This window comes from Seriola dumerili, unplaced genomic scaffold (assembly GCF_002260705.1).
Source record: "Seriola dumerili isolate Sdu_G_001 unplaced genomic scaffold, Sdu_1.0 BDQW01000290.1, whole genome shotgun sequence".
Lineage (NCBI taxonomy): Eukaryota > Metazoa > Chordata > Actinopteri > Carangiformes > Carangidae > Seriola > Seriola dumerili.
In genome coordinates this window covers 1484792-1499919 of record NW_019174545.1, presented here as the reverse complement: position 1 = coordinate 1499919, position 15128 = coordinate 1484792, and the positions used below count along the sequence as shown (strand labels likewise).

At 38.9% G+C, this 15128-nt stretch overlaps 1 protein-coding gene across 1 annotated transcript; it reads left to right on the top strand.

The window, feature by feature from the left end:
• The first annotated feature begins 468 nt into the window (after nucleotides 1–468).
• On the top strand, nucleotides 469–8920 carry ndc80 (NDC80, kinetochore complex component). The gene is made up of 17 exons (XM_022757778.1): nucleotides 469–539; nucleotides 1024–1116; nucleotides 1782–1862; nucleotides 2440–2566; nucleotides 2962–3134; nucleotides 3503–3605; nucleotides 3794–3883; nucleotides 4170–4263; nucleotides 4448–4548; nucleotides 4772–4916; nucleotides 5181–5386; nucleotides 5690–5839; nucleotides 6059–6148; nucleotides 6731–6823; nucleotides 7401–7531; nucleotides 7789–7891; nucleotides 8391–8920. The coding sequence occupies exons 1-17, from the start codon at nucleotides 532–534 to the stop codon at nucleotides 8517–8519; spliced, it is 1917 nt and encodes a 638-aa protein (XP_022613499.1). The 5' UTR covers nucleotides 469–531; the 3' UTR covers nucleotides 8520–8920.
• The last annotated feature ends 6208 nt before the right edge of the window (nucleotides 8921–15128 follow it).

Below are 15128 nucleotides of genomic sequence, written 5' to 3'. Positions count from 1 at the left end.
GCTCTGTTATTTCATTAGATATTTTTATACTGGCTGTATATGGTCCATAAAACAGTATGATCACTTAGGACGAATCTGTCGCACACATTCAGGATTATTACAATCATAGTTAAAACATCAGAAAATACTGTACTTTTGTCAGAGGATTTACTCAACGTTTTAAATCTTCTATTTGTGCAACTGGCTGGCTGGTGTATTAAACCTGTTTTTCCCCTCATAGCTATTTAGAACACATACAAAATTACAAATGACTCAAGAGGTTTTATTTGCTAAATAGAAGTGTAATCTTGGATCATTTTCTTCCAGTTGGTCCTTTTATAAAGACAATGTGTGTATGTATATTTTGAATGTGGGAAAATTAGACCGCTTGTACACAGCGATACGAAGCCTTCTTGGACCACACGGCTCTCCGTACTTTGGTGACGTCACCGCCATCCGCTATTTTGGTATTTTGTATTGTTTTGGCGGGTTCGCGGCTTCGTCCGTTCCTCGGTTGTTCGATATATTTCAGTAGCTTTCTACCGAAGAAAAATGGAGCGGTACGTCTCAAACTCACTAGAAAACCACTTAAAAGTTATTATGTATCACTGAAAATAACCAGCAAATAACCTTCTGACAAAATGTGATGGTCTTATTAACTTGGCTAAGATATTGCCAGCCCGTCGTTCTAACGCTAACGCTAGCAACCGATACCAACCGTAACAGTTACTTTACCTGCTAACAACATCTTAGATATAGCTACAATTCAACTAATTCGGCTATTTCAGTTCTATCTGCTTTGCTCACCAAACGACTACGATTGCTACAGCGCTATTTAGCTAAGATACTGCGTAACGTACGCAGATTCTGACAGACTACGTTAACTGCCATTATCCATATCTACTGACATTCATTAAAAAATGTAGCGAACATTATCGCCCCAGTATGCAGTTTAATATATTTTGGTGGTTGGAGGGGTTTCGTGAAACAGTAGATTAACGTAAATAAATAAACTGATTCTTTTTTGTAATAACTTGTGTCCAGTGGGAGGATGAGTCGAGCAGGCAGACAATCGGAGCTGCCAATGCGAGTTCAAGACAGTAACAGGATGAGCAATGTCTACACAACGCCCCAGAGGTTGGTTTAAAGTTACTTATGTTAACCTATTTTATAAAGGAAATATAATACATTTAGACATTACAGATAGTCAGCTAAGATACTGCTTTTCTATACCATGTACTAAGTGCATTCTTGTATCAAACAAATCTGTGGTTAGTATAACCTGATGTGAATCACACCCACAAAAGAATTATACACTTAACTACTAGTAAGAGAATGTATCGAAAATATATTAAGATTGATTAGTTGGGACTACACTTGTTGGGTACAGTTGCACATTATTTTCTCGATTAATTGTTTGGCCTGTGTAATTTGAGAAAATACTGAAAAATTATCACGTAAAATCAGGAAGACCTGTAGAAATGTGTGGCATTTTTGTTTGAAAGATGACTTGAACAATTAATTGATTATCAAAATACTTGCAGATGAATTTATTTTCACTAATGTTGCAGTTCTAATTTCTTTTAAGTGTAGTGACAAACTTGGACAAAAACAAAGGGCATTATTTAATTAGAGGCTTCATAGCTCAGACTTTTAATTACTATGGCACAGGGTAACATGTAGAAACATCATTTGTGAACATGTGAAGACTCCAGGAAGAATGATGAAGGACGGATTAGTGGCAGCTCGTTCAGTCCACAAATGGAACACATCCATTTGTTCACAGTTTTGTTTCTTTACAGTAAGCCTTCGTTTGGAAAGCTCAGTATACCCAAACCACAGTCTGTGACCTCTGAAAGGCGGACCAGCTTCTTTGGTGCACGGTATGTGAATAATATTTCAGAAATGTACAAAATTGCATTACAATATAATGATAATGACAAATACAGAAATACAGTGAATATACAGTATATGTACATCAATAAAGTGTGACTAACACAGATTTTACCAGTACAAGTACAGTAGTAGTAAGATGAAATAATGTAAGTCATGAAAATGTAATCTTTACCATACACAGTGTAGAAGGAAACTTCTGTACATGAATATCCTGTGAATATGACCCCAGACAGAGTAATAGTGTACCCCTGGAAACCTCAGCTGTCAGAGCCTTGGGTTACTTAAACCAGTGTTACAGACACAGTCACAAATTAGACAACAGAATAAATGTGGTAAAATGTATTGAAATGAGTAAATGAGAAGACAGGTACCTACTCAAGGTAAATTTGGTCAGATTCATTGCAAATTATTATACTTATGAGTGGGTCTTTTGCTTTTTCATCAATACATGTCCACATTGCAATTATTTAGATGCAAATGAAATGAAGCTGTTCATTTTTCTTTAATGCCAATTAGCAGAATTGATATTTGATATTTCGGTGTATGTTGATATTTTGGTTGCAGAACTAGTGGTGCCAGTATGCCTCGCAACAGCACTATGTCAGGATTTGGAGGAACTGAGAAGATCAAAGATGCTAGACCTCTACATGATAAATCCTATGTTCAGCAATGTATCAGACAGCTGCATGAGGTAAATACACTTTATTTCACTGTTTAATGTGTATACATATAAAAAAGGTTTGTCTGTTTTAACATTGCTACACCTTTAAGACATTAAACCATCTGTGTGCGATATCAAAGTGTTTGACTTTGGTGCCCCAAAGCGGGTAGCAACATACACCTCATTTCATTGACCTGCTAAGGACTAATGCAACATTGCAACACCCGATTGTCTGAGTTTGTGTGATGGACACATTTACCACTCAACGACAACATTTACTACTCAGGCTCAACATACCCAATCCTGTATTATGTGTGTGTGTATATGTGTGTGTGTATACAGTGGGGACCAAAAGTCTGAGACAAATTTTAGTGGTCACAAACCTTTTGGACCCCAGCCTGATATTCTGTCTTACATCTTTCTAGTTCTTGACAGAGCAAGGTTACCCAGGCACTTTGTCAGCCAAGACTCTCCAATCTCCCTCTACCAAGGAGTTTGTGAAGATGTTTGAGTTTATCTACCGACAGCTAGACCCGACCTTTGAGATGCCAAACTCAAAAGTTGAGGAGGAGGTTCCAGCTATGCTAAAATCCCTGAGGTGAAATGTGTTCAGTTTTAAGTATTATATACATTATTATACAGTATTACTTTGTTTTTTTAATCATATAATGCACTTGGCCTAGTTCTGTGTGTTCAAAAGTTAGTTTAGTACCAGTGAAATTAAAAGCTGGTGCTAGATAAAATGATGCAATAAACATTCATAAAAAGAAAAATATAAAAAAAACTTAGATATCACAGAAAATGCAAAGAATGATAGAGAGAAAATCTTTTAAAGAAAAAATAACATCGTACAACACTACATTGTATAAAAGTTAGTACCTTCCATTTGTTATGAACTCCTGTTCTGTAGTTTAAGAAACATTGCTCACTGTCTCTGTTTATTTCTCTCCCTGTTTATGGTTTAAGGTATCCATTTGTTCTCTCCAAGTGTTCCATGTATTCTGTTGGAGCTCCCCATACCTGGCCTCAAGCCCTGGGTGCTCTCATGTGGCTAATTGATAATGTCAAGGTGAGAGGCAATCAGCGCTTTTTAATAAGAATTAGAGCAGGCCATTTTTATCTAAAAGTAGGTTCATTTACATTGGACGTAGAATGCAAAAACAAAAAGACCAATGTGATGTAATTTTTATTTAAAGAAATGAATTAAGACACATGTTTTATATTTGTGTGTGCTTATTCTGTGTGTCTGGGTGTCAGATCAATTGGAGTCTGAGTAAGCAGGAGCTGCTGTTCAGTGACTTCTGTGAAGATGGTGACAATATCGAGGAAGGGGCAGAGTATAACAAGGTACCCTCGCTTCTTTACACAGCATCATGAGGCATAAACACTCCACTACTAAAAAGCATATGTAAAGACATTTCAAGAGGATGTACTGTACATTTGTTGATGGAAACAAACATAACACTTATTGTGTTCTCTGACTGATACAATACATTACAAAGCTATTCCATTGTTGAGCCGGAATCAAAGCCGTCAACAGAATTAAATGTAACAGAAGTTTCTCTTATTTTGTGTAAACATTTGTGTATTTGTTTGTTTTTTAAATCTTCTCTTTCACTTTGTTCCTGTGGAGCTCTTCCTTGATTACACAGCTGAGACATACTCCAAGTTCATGCAGGGTGATGACACATTTGAGGATGAGGATGAAACATTCCTCACTAAACTAAGTACGCACAGCATCTTTCTATTAAATTTGTTTTCAGTATTGAATACGTTTCTTTGTATATTTAAGCATAATGTTCAATTGTTAGCTTCAATTTATATTTTGATATTCAACAAAAAATGAGTGTCCCTTTCAAAAATGTGATGTTGAAAAATCAACAAGAATTGTGTGTGCTGTGTGTGTCACAGAGAAGCTTTACAACGTTGACGAAGCCCTGCTGGCCTCGATGGAGGAGAAGCACAGAATACTCACTGATGAGGTTGAAAGATTGGAGAAGGAGAACCAGACGGTCAGAGGCATTTTATATTCACCAGTTCCCATGTTTGCAGATTAGATTATGACTTCAAATCTTGGTATGTCAATTAACATTTATTATAGACAGCAAGGTGTATCTTAATTTTTTTCAGCATTTGGGCTGTAATAGGTTGTGCATATCAGTGCGCCAAGTTCAATCAGTAATATGAAACATCTGTAGGTTGAGCAGCATTTTTCTGTCTCCTTCTCCTGGATAGGACCGTCTAATGACCAAGAGGATGGAAAAGGTGAAGCTGCAGGCAGATCTCAAGAAACTCCAGAGTTATCGAAGCAGCCTGGAGTCCTTTAAAGCCAACCTGGAGAACAAAGCCTCAGAACTGAATGATGAGCTGGAGACCTCTGGTAAGCACAGGGAATAAAACGGCTCCATCTGACTATGTTAGTCAGTCAGTTCAATGGCAGGATGCACTGGATCCTGTGGGCAGCCGATGATGTCTGAATCTAAAGATTCAGTCTCCATGAAGATGTCTTTGCTAATTTATGTGGTCTAAATCACTGGAATTACACATTTCCTACACATAGCTTTGAACGTTTCTTTCCAATCAGAACTGAGGATTGGATCTGATTTCCTATACACCATGTTTCTCCTTCTCTGTCATTTTGCAGTCAGTCATCTGGAGTCTCTAAAACATGAGCGGGATGAACTGCAGCACCTCCTGCAGAACCAGAAGTTTACTCCAGCTGATGTAGAGAGGATCAACAGAGAGAAGAGAGAACTCCAACAGACCATCTCCAGTCTCAGCAAGTCTCTTGAAGATGCTGAACAGCATAAGTGGAATGAAGAGATCACTCTGGCCAAAGTGAAAGAGAAGGTACTGTATGTACATGTATGTAAGCAAAGAGGCGCAGGCATAGACCCATTTGGTGACAAAGTGCATGACACAAGGATCTCTTTCTCAATATCAGTCTCTGTCTGAATACCAAATGTATGAAAACACCAAATTTTGTGATTTTTAGGAAATTATCATACTATGTGTCTGTGCTTTTGTTCTTACGTGGTTTACAGTCATTGTAGATGGGCAAGATCAGATGTTTTTCATCCATTGACCCATGATTTTACTTGTTTCTTTGCCCATCCTCTGTCTGTTCTGTCCTCTTAATTCCCTCAATTCTAGGCAGAGTTGAAGGTAGCGGAGTACCACAAGCTGGCACGTAAACTCAAGCTGATACCACTGTCTGCAGAGAACGCCTGTGGTCATGATTTTGAGATCAGGCCTTTTGAATGTGGATCCAACAGCATGGTTCAGCATAAAACGCAGATACAGGTACTTCCAGCTAATGATCCAGTATACACAACTGTTTGAATCTATATAAGAGCAGACTTTCCTATTTTAATTCAGTTCAATATGAACAAGACTGGTTTGCCAGCAGCTATTTGTGGTCCTAGGCATACATCTTTTTATATTATATGAAAGTTAACTCCATCGTAGATAATTGATTGTGGGATTCTGTGTACTTGTTGTGATTTGTGCTGTGTGGTGTAGATGCTCCTGAGAAAGCTGATCAGTGATGTGGAGGAGGAGAACAGTCGATTAGCCAACATGAACCTCAGTCTGGAGGAGTCTTGTGAACAGGTAACAAAACTGTTAAACTGTTGCATATGTGTTCAGAAATAATGCAGAAGGCAGCAACAGCCACATCTTATGTCATGCACACACTCCATGACTTTCAAAGTCATCAGATTGCTGTACTAGTGTCACACTACACAACTTGTCTTGTATTGGGAATCTTGGGAGTCGTTGTGGTTTGCACACTACATGACTGATCAGTGACAGTGGGTCACAAATTACAAGATCTTTCTCTCCAATCTCCAGTGAGTCTGTCTGGTCTCTAAACTACATTTTCTCATGAAAAAACATATCAGAAGTGAAACAGGAAATGACGCAATGCAATGTGCTAAACTGCATTTTTTCAAAAACAAATAGTCTGTGAGAAACAAACAATGAAGTTGTTTGTGCACTAATCTTCAGCGAAGAAACAAAGACTCCCAAACCAGTCCAGATATTTGTTTGTTTTTTTTTTGGGGTCATCTGTGGGCCTCTAATAGTTCACAATAGCGATCAAGCGCCAATTTGCCATGTCAGGGCTAAAATTGTGTGTCTGATGGGGTTTTGACATTAACGTTGTGCCTCTGGTTGTGTGTTTGTGTCTTCTAGTTGAATTCAAACATCTTGGACAAGTCCAACGATCTGAAGCAGCTAAGAGAGCAGATTCGCAAGCTGGATGAACGGCTGGATTGTGACATGCAGGTATAGTCCATCTTCTGCTTCATGATGGTAAAAATGCCATTTAGTGTCTGTCTGACAATCGTTCAAATAGTGACACCATTGACACTGATTTACACACATGGAGCAAACAGTCTTTTATCAGTTACACCAAATAAAGAAAAAGTACAATGTATAGAAGCCTATAAAAAGAGAAAGATAATTTGTGTGTTAGTATCCAGTACAATGAGATTCAGTGCAGCGTAGCTTTGCTGGTCTAGTCAGAATTTTTCACCACCAATATACTTTGTCGAAAATAAAACTACTCCCGAAGTTTCTATAATATTTTAGCGGAACTTTTGAAAATGGCATAAACATGACAAATAACACAAACTCAATAGTTTCAACCATTAGACCATTTTAAAGAACTATGACCTTTGACAAGTCTGCTAAAATATATTAACAAGAGATCTTTATCTGTACTCCATAAAGAATGGAATGTTGTTTTCTAAGATAAAACACAGACAGGAATTAATTAATTTTTGACATGTTTGTGACACAAAATGCACATTGCTTCATACATGTAATAAATATGATTTTCTGTGTGTCTGTGTCTGTATAGGAACTGGCCCGAGAGGAGCAGGAATGGGCAGCAGAGATGGAGTCGGTGGAAAACCATCGTAAACTTCTGGAGAAGAAAGTAAATTATGGTTACGATGATGCAGTGCAACAGCTGAAGGCAGCACAGCAACAGTAAGTAACTATCAATGCTATATATTTATCAACAGTATTTATGTCATAAGGACTACTTCCTCATACTGCCGGTCATGTAAGGCCACTACAGAACAAAGCATTGACAAATGGCAAAATCAAATCATTCTGCCTAATTTATTCACAAATTTGTGAGAGGGGCCTCGGTGTGTGAGCTTAAACATCCTTGGAGTCTCCATTTCTGTCAGTCTTAGTTTTTTTGTTTCGGAATAAAAGATTTGTGGACGTTTCTTCTTAAGGTATCACCTGGTGCTGCAGGAGACCAATGAGGAGAGGCGAACGGTGGCCAACAACCTGGCATCTGTATTTACCACAGCTGCTAACCACTTGTCGATTACAGAGGTAACTTTCCTGCAACACTGCGTCTGTCTCAATTAGAAAGAAGAATCTGTATGTAGCTTAAATTTAACTAACTTAAATTTACAGGGTGTAGGCATCTACACACTTCTCTAAACACAAAGTATTTATTGTATAAGAAAGTAAAAAGACGTGTGCTATAAAGATTAGTGGATCAAGCTTTTTCCCCAACACATAGTGTTAAGAGAACATTTGAAGTATTTCACTGTGGTTTAGATGTGACTGTAGCCATCACTGACTAAATATCTTAAAGCTTTTCATGCAGAGAGGACTGGATTGTTTGTAATATGGGAAATAAATGACAGCAAAATAGTACTATAATCAAAAGGGGAAAATCAATTATTATAAAAATCCTAAAGCACAATAAGCACTATCTGAATCTATAACCTGTATTCATATTCTAATATTTTAATGTGTAAATGTGATGAGGTTGTTCTCAGTTGATTATAGCTCACCATTGGCTCTTGTGGTTTGTGTACTACAGAAGTGCCTGGAGGATCTGCACAGCAGAGTGCAGCGTGTCTGCTCTAAGGCTGTTGAAGAGGATGCGGCTGCTATACAGAAGATGCGGGAAACTGTGAAAACCTTAAAGTCCAAGGCAAACAGTTCGTAAAGAAAGACATGAGGTCTCAGGGTCATTTCAGGGACTATGGAAGTGTGTGGGATTTTCCACCGTCAATTGTGCTTTCAGTTTGTTTTTATCTTGGAAAGAAGAAACTAATTACTTAATTACTCTGATTTTAGTTCATGTGTTCTTAACAAGTTTTGGAAATGTATTGTATCAGTCATAAACTTAGATAAACAAAATTACAGCGGTCTGTTTTTGCCATCATAGATACATTGTAAATACAAAGTGTTTGTACCAAGTTGGAGGCTTTTCATTTTGAATTGAGGCTTTTCATTTTAAATGGATGTCTGATCAGTAACAGACTCCAGATTTTTCATGTGTTCTTGTGCATGTTTTGTGTAATTCTCTATCAACACTTTTCTATTTTTCTTGTTATAATAAATATCCACATGCAAAAAAGAGTGACTTCAAATCTGTTTAGGTTTAATGTGTGCCAACAACACAGGGGAAGAAGAAAGAAAAGTGTGTGAAATTGTTGTAATCCATACCTGAAAAAATAGTGTTGAAAGGTTTGGTCAGTGTATTGATTGTGTTTGTGGCTGCTCTGCAAGATACACCATCAGTCCCTCACTGGTCATTCTCTACATCATTATTTAGTTGTATTGAAACCACTAGAAGGCAGCGCACACCACGGGCTGCTGTAACTGTTCAGGTTGCTTGTTACCTAAAACAAAACAGATAAATATGACCTTTATGCTATGTTCTATTTTATATGTTAAGTTTTATATGTTAGGATTAGGACTTGATATTTGTACAAAAAAAAATGAATATGCCCCTGCCCTCAGTGTTCCTTCAGAAGCTCTGCCTCCCAAATTTATGGGCACGTATTACAAAACCACTGACAGCTGTGGAGTCCAGAGCATCATATATGGGGTAAATGTGCATATTCTTTCTCATAGCTGAAGCAAAAAATACCTTATAATGTAAAACATTTTCAAACAAATGTCATGCACACAAACACAGCGGAGTAAAGTCTAGAGAGACTTAGTGGTTTAGATTGTTTTTACAAAACTACAGTGACAGAAGAGAGGACCATAGAGTTGTAGCTAAGCTATCAAGGAAGGTAATGTTACCTGACACCTTGCACAAACAAAGAAATCCACAAGCGAGCCACTTTGTTCATTTCTCATTTACAAAGCCAGGGAAGAACACCAGATTTTTTTCAGCACACAGAATGGGCAGCTAGCAGATGAGATATTCACTGAATTTGATTTTTAAAAAAGTGTATTAGATTACAATCCTTTACCTTTCTTTTAGGCTGTTCAAATGAAGCACATCATCTGTGTCTCAGTATAGGCTGGAATGACAGAATAACAGCATCAACAACCTACACAGTCTTGTCAGCTGCTGAACACATTTGTCCTGAGCTGCTTTTATTTATCTAGTCCTGTTTTCCTCTGGGAACTCTTCCAAACTTCTGAACTGTTGATTAATGTTGCAAAATCAGCCCTGAAGTTTGTGCAGTGGTTCAACCTGGTTTGTTCAACATTTAAAAAATTATGTTTAACAAATAGTCAGCTTTTAGTTTGTATAAAAATTGCCTTGGCAAGCAAAGAGGAGGCACCAACTCCACTGGCTTTCAGTTGGTGTTGTAGGCTGTCTCTTGTTTGCTTGTCAAAGAAAAGTAAAGACGAAACAACAGTACTCCTGCAGCCCCACCACTGGGCCAGATTTAATCAGACTGTATTTAAATGACTACAAACTCGTAAGTTTGAGCCATTTAATTTACTGATAGTTTTCATTTTGTAACAAACACGTTTTGCTTCTTATATATTGTTGATCCACTCTTGATAATGTTCTTTCTGGTTTACAAAGAAACAACCGGCATAGTTTCCATTTGTGTCAGTCTCATTTGTCCTATTTTTACAGAGCACATTAGAGCGTTTAAGTTCCACATATCGGCCAAAACCCATGAAAATGACTGGCTCATTAGTAAATGAAGCGTTTTATTTTAGGATTGAATGTATTCTGCACTTTTGGCAGGAGCATTTATTGCAAATGATCTGGCTGAGGCAAAGTTGGCAGTGATGACACAAACAAGAAGTGGACCATATCTCTCCACAATGTTTTCTCCAGTCATGGTCAACATCGCTCATTGTACCTGTTTCCAATGAGCTCTGCAGGCTTGGCCTTCAGTATTAGTTTTTCTTTTTCTTTTTTTTTTTACATCTATATTCAGTCCAGAGAATCCTGTGGAAATCTGTATACAATTCCAACTGGAATTTCTGTTTTCAAAAAAATGTTTTGACAAGCTTTAAATCTTATTATATGCTGTTAAATCGGCCCTCATCCAGTGTCTGTCAAACTGTCTTATGAAACTTTAGGTTTCAGAGACACAATGGATCTTTTTTGAATAAAGATGTCTGCTTTCTAATTCAGCTGCTCTTGTTGGACACTGTGATGTCGACATACGATTTCACAGAAGTGCATCTTTTTTCCAGTTCTCTTGTTGTTCCACTTTAAACCCTAACACTGTTAAATTTGTACAGTAACATTCCACAATGTGCGTATCATTTTATTTTTGTATGGGTTCTTTGACAATTTGTAAAAGTGTACATGATGTGATGTGACAACATGGAGATAGTTTCATTGCAGCAAAACAAAGAAAAATGCCAAGTCTGTCCTTCAGTAAGTGTCAAAATGGTTTCACAGTGCTTTGATTCTTCACACTGCTGAGAAAAGTAAATGTATTTGCTGACATTAGCGCCCACCTTTCTACCTGGCCAAAGATTTGCTGTTCATTTAAGGGTCTGTAAATTAGATTTTAAACAATAATACAGGAGCAAACAACTATTTTCTATATAAAGATGTAATGGCGTCCTGGGCAGAGAATGAAGTCACACCACCTCTGAGCATGTCATAATCTGAGTTTCTCTGTTCTTTGGCATCAGGTCTGGCAAGCACGTGTATGTTAGTGCACGTACGTGTGCATGTCAATGCATGTGAGCCCTTCCTGTTAAAGCAATGGTCCTCCCCACATGAGGGACCGCCTACAGGCCAGATAGCACCATAACAGTGTGCAGCATCCAGCTAAATGTGGTCTTCCAGGATTTCCTCTACTGAAGAATCCTGGGTTTCTTTTAAAAAGGCCTCTGACAAAGAAAGAGACCAGAGCACAGGAGTGGCCTTTAGGCTACCAACTCAAATCCCAGCTGGCCAATTGTTTTTTAACGTTTCTACCAGCTCCACCTGTGTCATCAGCACAACCAGTCCCAGCAGATAAGTCTAAAGCTGAATTTCTTACCCAGACCGACTGTTGAGTCCATACCGGTCTGGCTTTACCAAGGAGAACCCTGTGAGCAGCTACAGAGCTCCAGCTTGACTCGGAAAATGACTTTTCTTCTCCTGGATGCGTAAGTAACTTGATGGCTACATAATGCTACATGTCTGTTTTCCTTAATGACTGGCTAAAATAGACATGATAATGTTAGCTAACCTGCTTTTACCTGTGTTTAACTGTCATGAATGTTAGCCAATTGTTGCTACAGCTAGCAGGCTTACTGTCAGCATTGCTGTGGAGCATATTACGGCAATGCTAGCGTGGGCTAATGGCCGTGGCAGGATAGTTTTTTGTTGGCTCTGGTGTATTCAGGGTTAATTTAATCGGGTTGGCTTCTTGTTGTGTTTGGTTGTTGGCGCTTTCACTGGGCTTTGCAACACCTTGCTGACTGAGAACGTGCAGGAGAGGCGGGGCTTGTGGGCAAACGGAGGCCAGGTATGTGGCGGATGACGCATTTGGTTTGTTTTTGTGGTGGTGTAGTACGACATCTAGTGGCAGTGACGATCACTTACAGAAACACATGAAGTAGAATGATGGCTAGTTTTTGCAACAGAACATTATAAGTACATCACTTTAGAGCTCGGTTAACTCATTAGACAGTATGCACAAATGGATGGTTAACCATCAATTGTCTGAGTCATTTTCCAAGCAAAAATGCCAAACATTTACTTGTTCTGGCCTCTCAAATGTGAGGATTTTTCTACCATTCTAAACTGAATATCTTTGGGTTTTGGACAGACAAAACAGGACACTGAGCTTCTCTCTGTGGGCCCTCTGAAATTGTCATTTCATAGACTAAACAATTCATCAATTCATCAGGGAAATAATCTGAAGATAAATCAGCAATGAAAACAACAGTTAGCTGCAATCCACAAAATGACTCTTAACACTGACCACCATAGATCTGCAGTATATTTAACAGTGAGGCATTTCCTTTTTCAAAGTGTTTCAAGCAAGGCTGAAGTGTCATCCTGGGATTTGGGGTGATGGCCAAACCTGAAAACTCAACATCATGTCAATATAGTAAAGTCTAAGAAGTTTTCACAGGGGGCACATTTGAAAACCGTCAGTGCTGCAAGCGTGAGAAAAAGGGTTTTGGCAGATGTGATGAGGAGAGATGAGGTGATTGTGAGGGGCTCCATGGAGAGAGGGAATGAAAATGTGATGGATAACTTCCACCACTAGCAGAGGCAACCCTGGACACTCTTGTTTGAGTGTGTGTGTGAGTATGTTTTTGGAGGGATGGCTTGGAAGAGAGGACAGGCTGTGCAGGAAGTGAAAGAGAGGAGGAAGTTTGGTGCCATGTGTTAACAGCCACAGAGACTTAATTCAACCAAACAAGACAGACCTTGGTGTGTTTATCACATCCCATATGGACAGGTGGCATCCATAAAAGCCATTTTACAAGACTTAAGACGGTGTGTCTTTGCATGAGTGAGAAAATCAATGTCATGATTTGTGTATCTTTGGGCCCCCAGAGACATGTACATGGTGGTCTAAGTGTGTGTGTCTGTGTGTAACTCCTTGTGCAGGAATTTGTGTACTTATTTCTGCATAAACTTGTGTTTGTATTTGTGGTTTTGCCTGTTGCCAAGCCGCTTTACATGTTATCTGATTATAACGTGTATGTGTGTGTGTGTTTTCTTTTGCTGCCTGTTGCCCTCGGCCTGTGTGGACCTATTTTATTATGGATCATTGCAGTCAAAGACATGCACCATGAATTTTTAATACACTGTATGTTTCTGCTCTCACACAGGGGAAGTCAATATGACCTGGCTAAGGGCAAAGTCTTAACTCTTCCAGAGGTTGTGTGTGTGTGTGTGTGTGTGTGTGTGTGTGTGTGTGTGTGTGTGTGTGTGTGTGTGTGAGTGTAACTCTCACGGGGCCTCTAACAGAAGGGAGATGTAAGGAGGAGGATATGTGATGGTGTGGATGTGTGGTGTGCATTTGAGACAGAGATTCAGGTGCCAAGAAAAAACTCAAGTTGTAAAAACAAAGCTAGAATTCAAAGGTTATCTTCTTCCCTGCTCCATGACCTGGAGAAGGTGTGTGTTGTTGCTTTGCCGTGTACCACAAGGCTTTCAGCAGCTCATCCGTCATATCAGAGACAGGCAGACACTACTAGAGCGGAGAGGTGCTAATGTGGAGTCTTATTAGGGGTTAATCTCACCCATCCGCCACTAGAATAATCTGTTTTACAGATGTGGGAAATGGGGGCAGAGAGAAAGAAGATAAAGAAAGAAAGCAAGCTCTGTCTCCTAATTCCATGCTCTCTCCTATTTTCTTTCTCCCAGCTACCTGTCAAAACACCATTGTGTTAGCTGAAATCCATCTTCCTTAGACCTACATGATTGCTAGCTTTGGCATTTTGATTTCTGTTCCAGCAGCTAATTGTGTCCAGATTTAGAAGACAAATCAACTTCTACTACAGCTGTGTGGCAAACATGCTCAGAAATGACGCAACTGTTGTAACAAGATTCAGATTTGAAAAACTGTCTGTCTTGTTGCACAGGATGGACAGATGTTGACATTTCAACTTCAGCACAGTCATTAACAACAATAGCACAAAGAATTACAGAAATAACAATGCATCATTCTTTGGCTGTCAAATATATGGTTTACTATGTGCAACATTTCCCCTTTGCAAAGTGCTAGTTGTTGCTGATCTGTAATGCGTTTTGTGCTGGGTTCACAGCAGCAGTCTTGGTTAAGGTCAGTTTATTCTTTGTGTCCTAGAGAAAGGGCAACATCTGCTTGTCTACACCGGGTTTCAAAAAAACTTATAAACGTACACTTACACTTATAAACAGACAGATTTTTTCAAGATCTTGACAACGGGCATCTGGTTGGTGATGTGAAAGATGAAAGACACAGAAAATAGATTCAGTGTCACAAAGAAGCTGAATAAAAGCCAAACAGAGAAAGCAGCCCTTCATCCAAGTCTTCTGTGGACTAAAGTAGCATAAAGTGTCTACTCCTGTCATCACAAGTGTGTGTGTGTGACAGATTTTTCCATGGGCTCCCCCACTGCTCCTCATGCATGTGAGGCCGTGCCTCCTCCTTGTTATGGATCCTTTGATGACAATGTGCTTTGTTGACATTATGGCAGCTTTCTGTGTGACTTCAGCGCATGTTGATAGTTTCCTGTGTGTTCAGCCTCAGTGTGTTCAGCCTCAGTGTGAAGCGCTGTAATCAGGGTATCTTTTGTTGAATAATAGATTCAGTGAGTGACTGGTTTACACACAGCAGGTTTTTCCATTTCAGCTCGCTCATAATTCAGCGAAGGCATGAAACATAACAGTTTCTCAAATGTT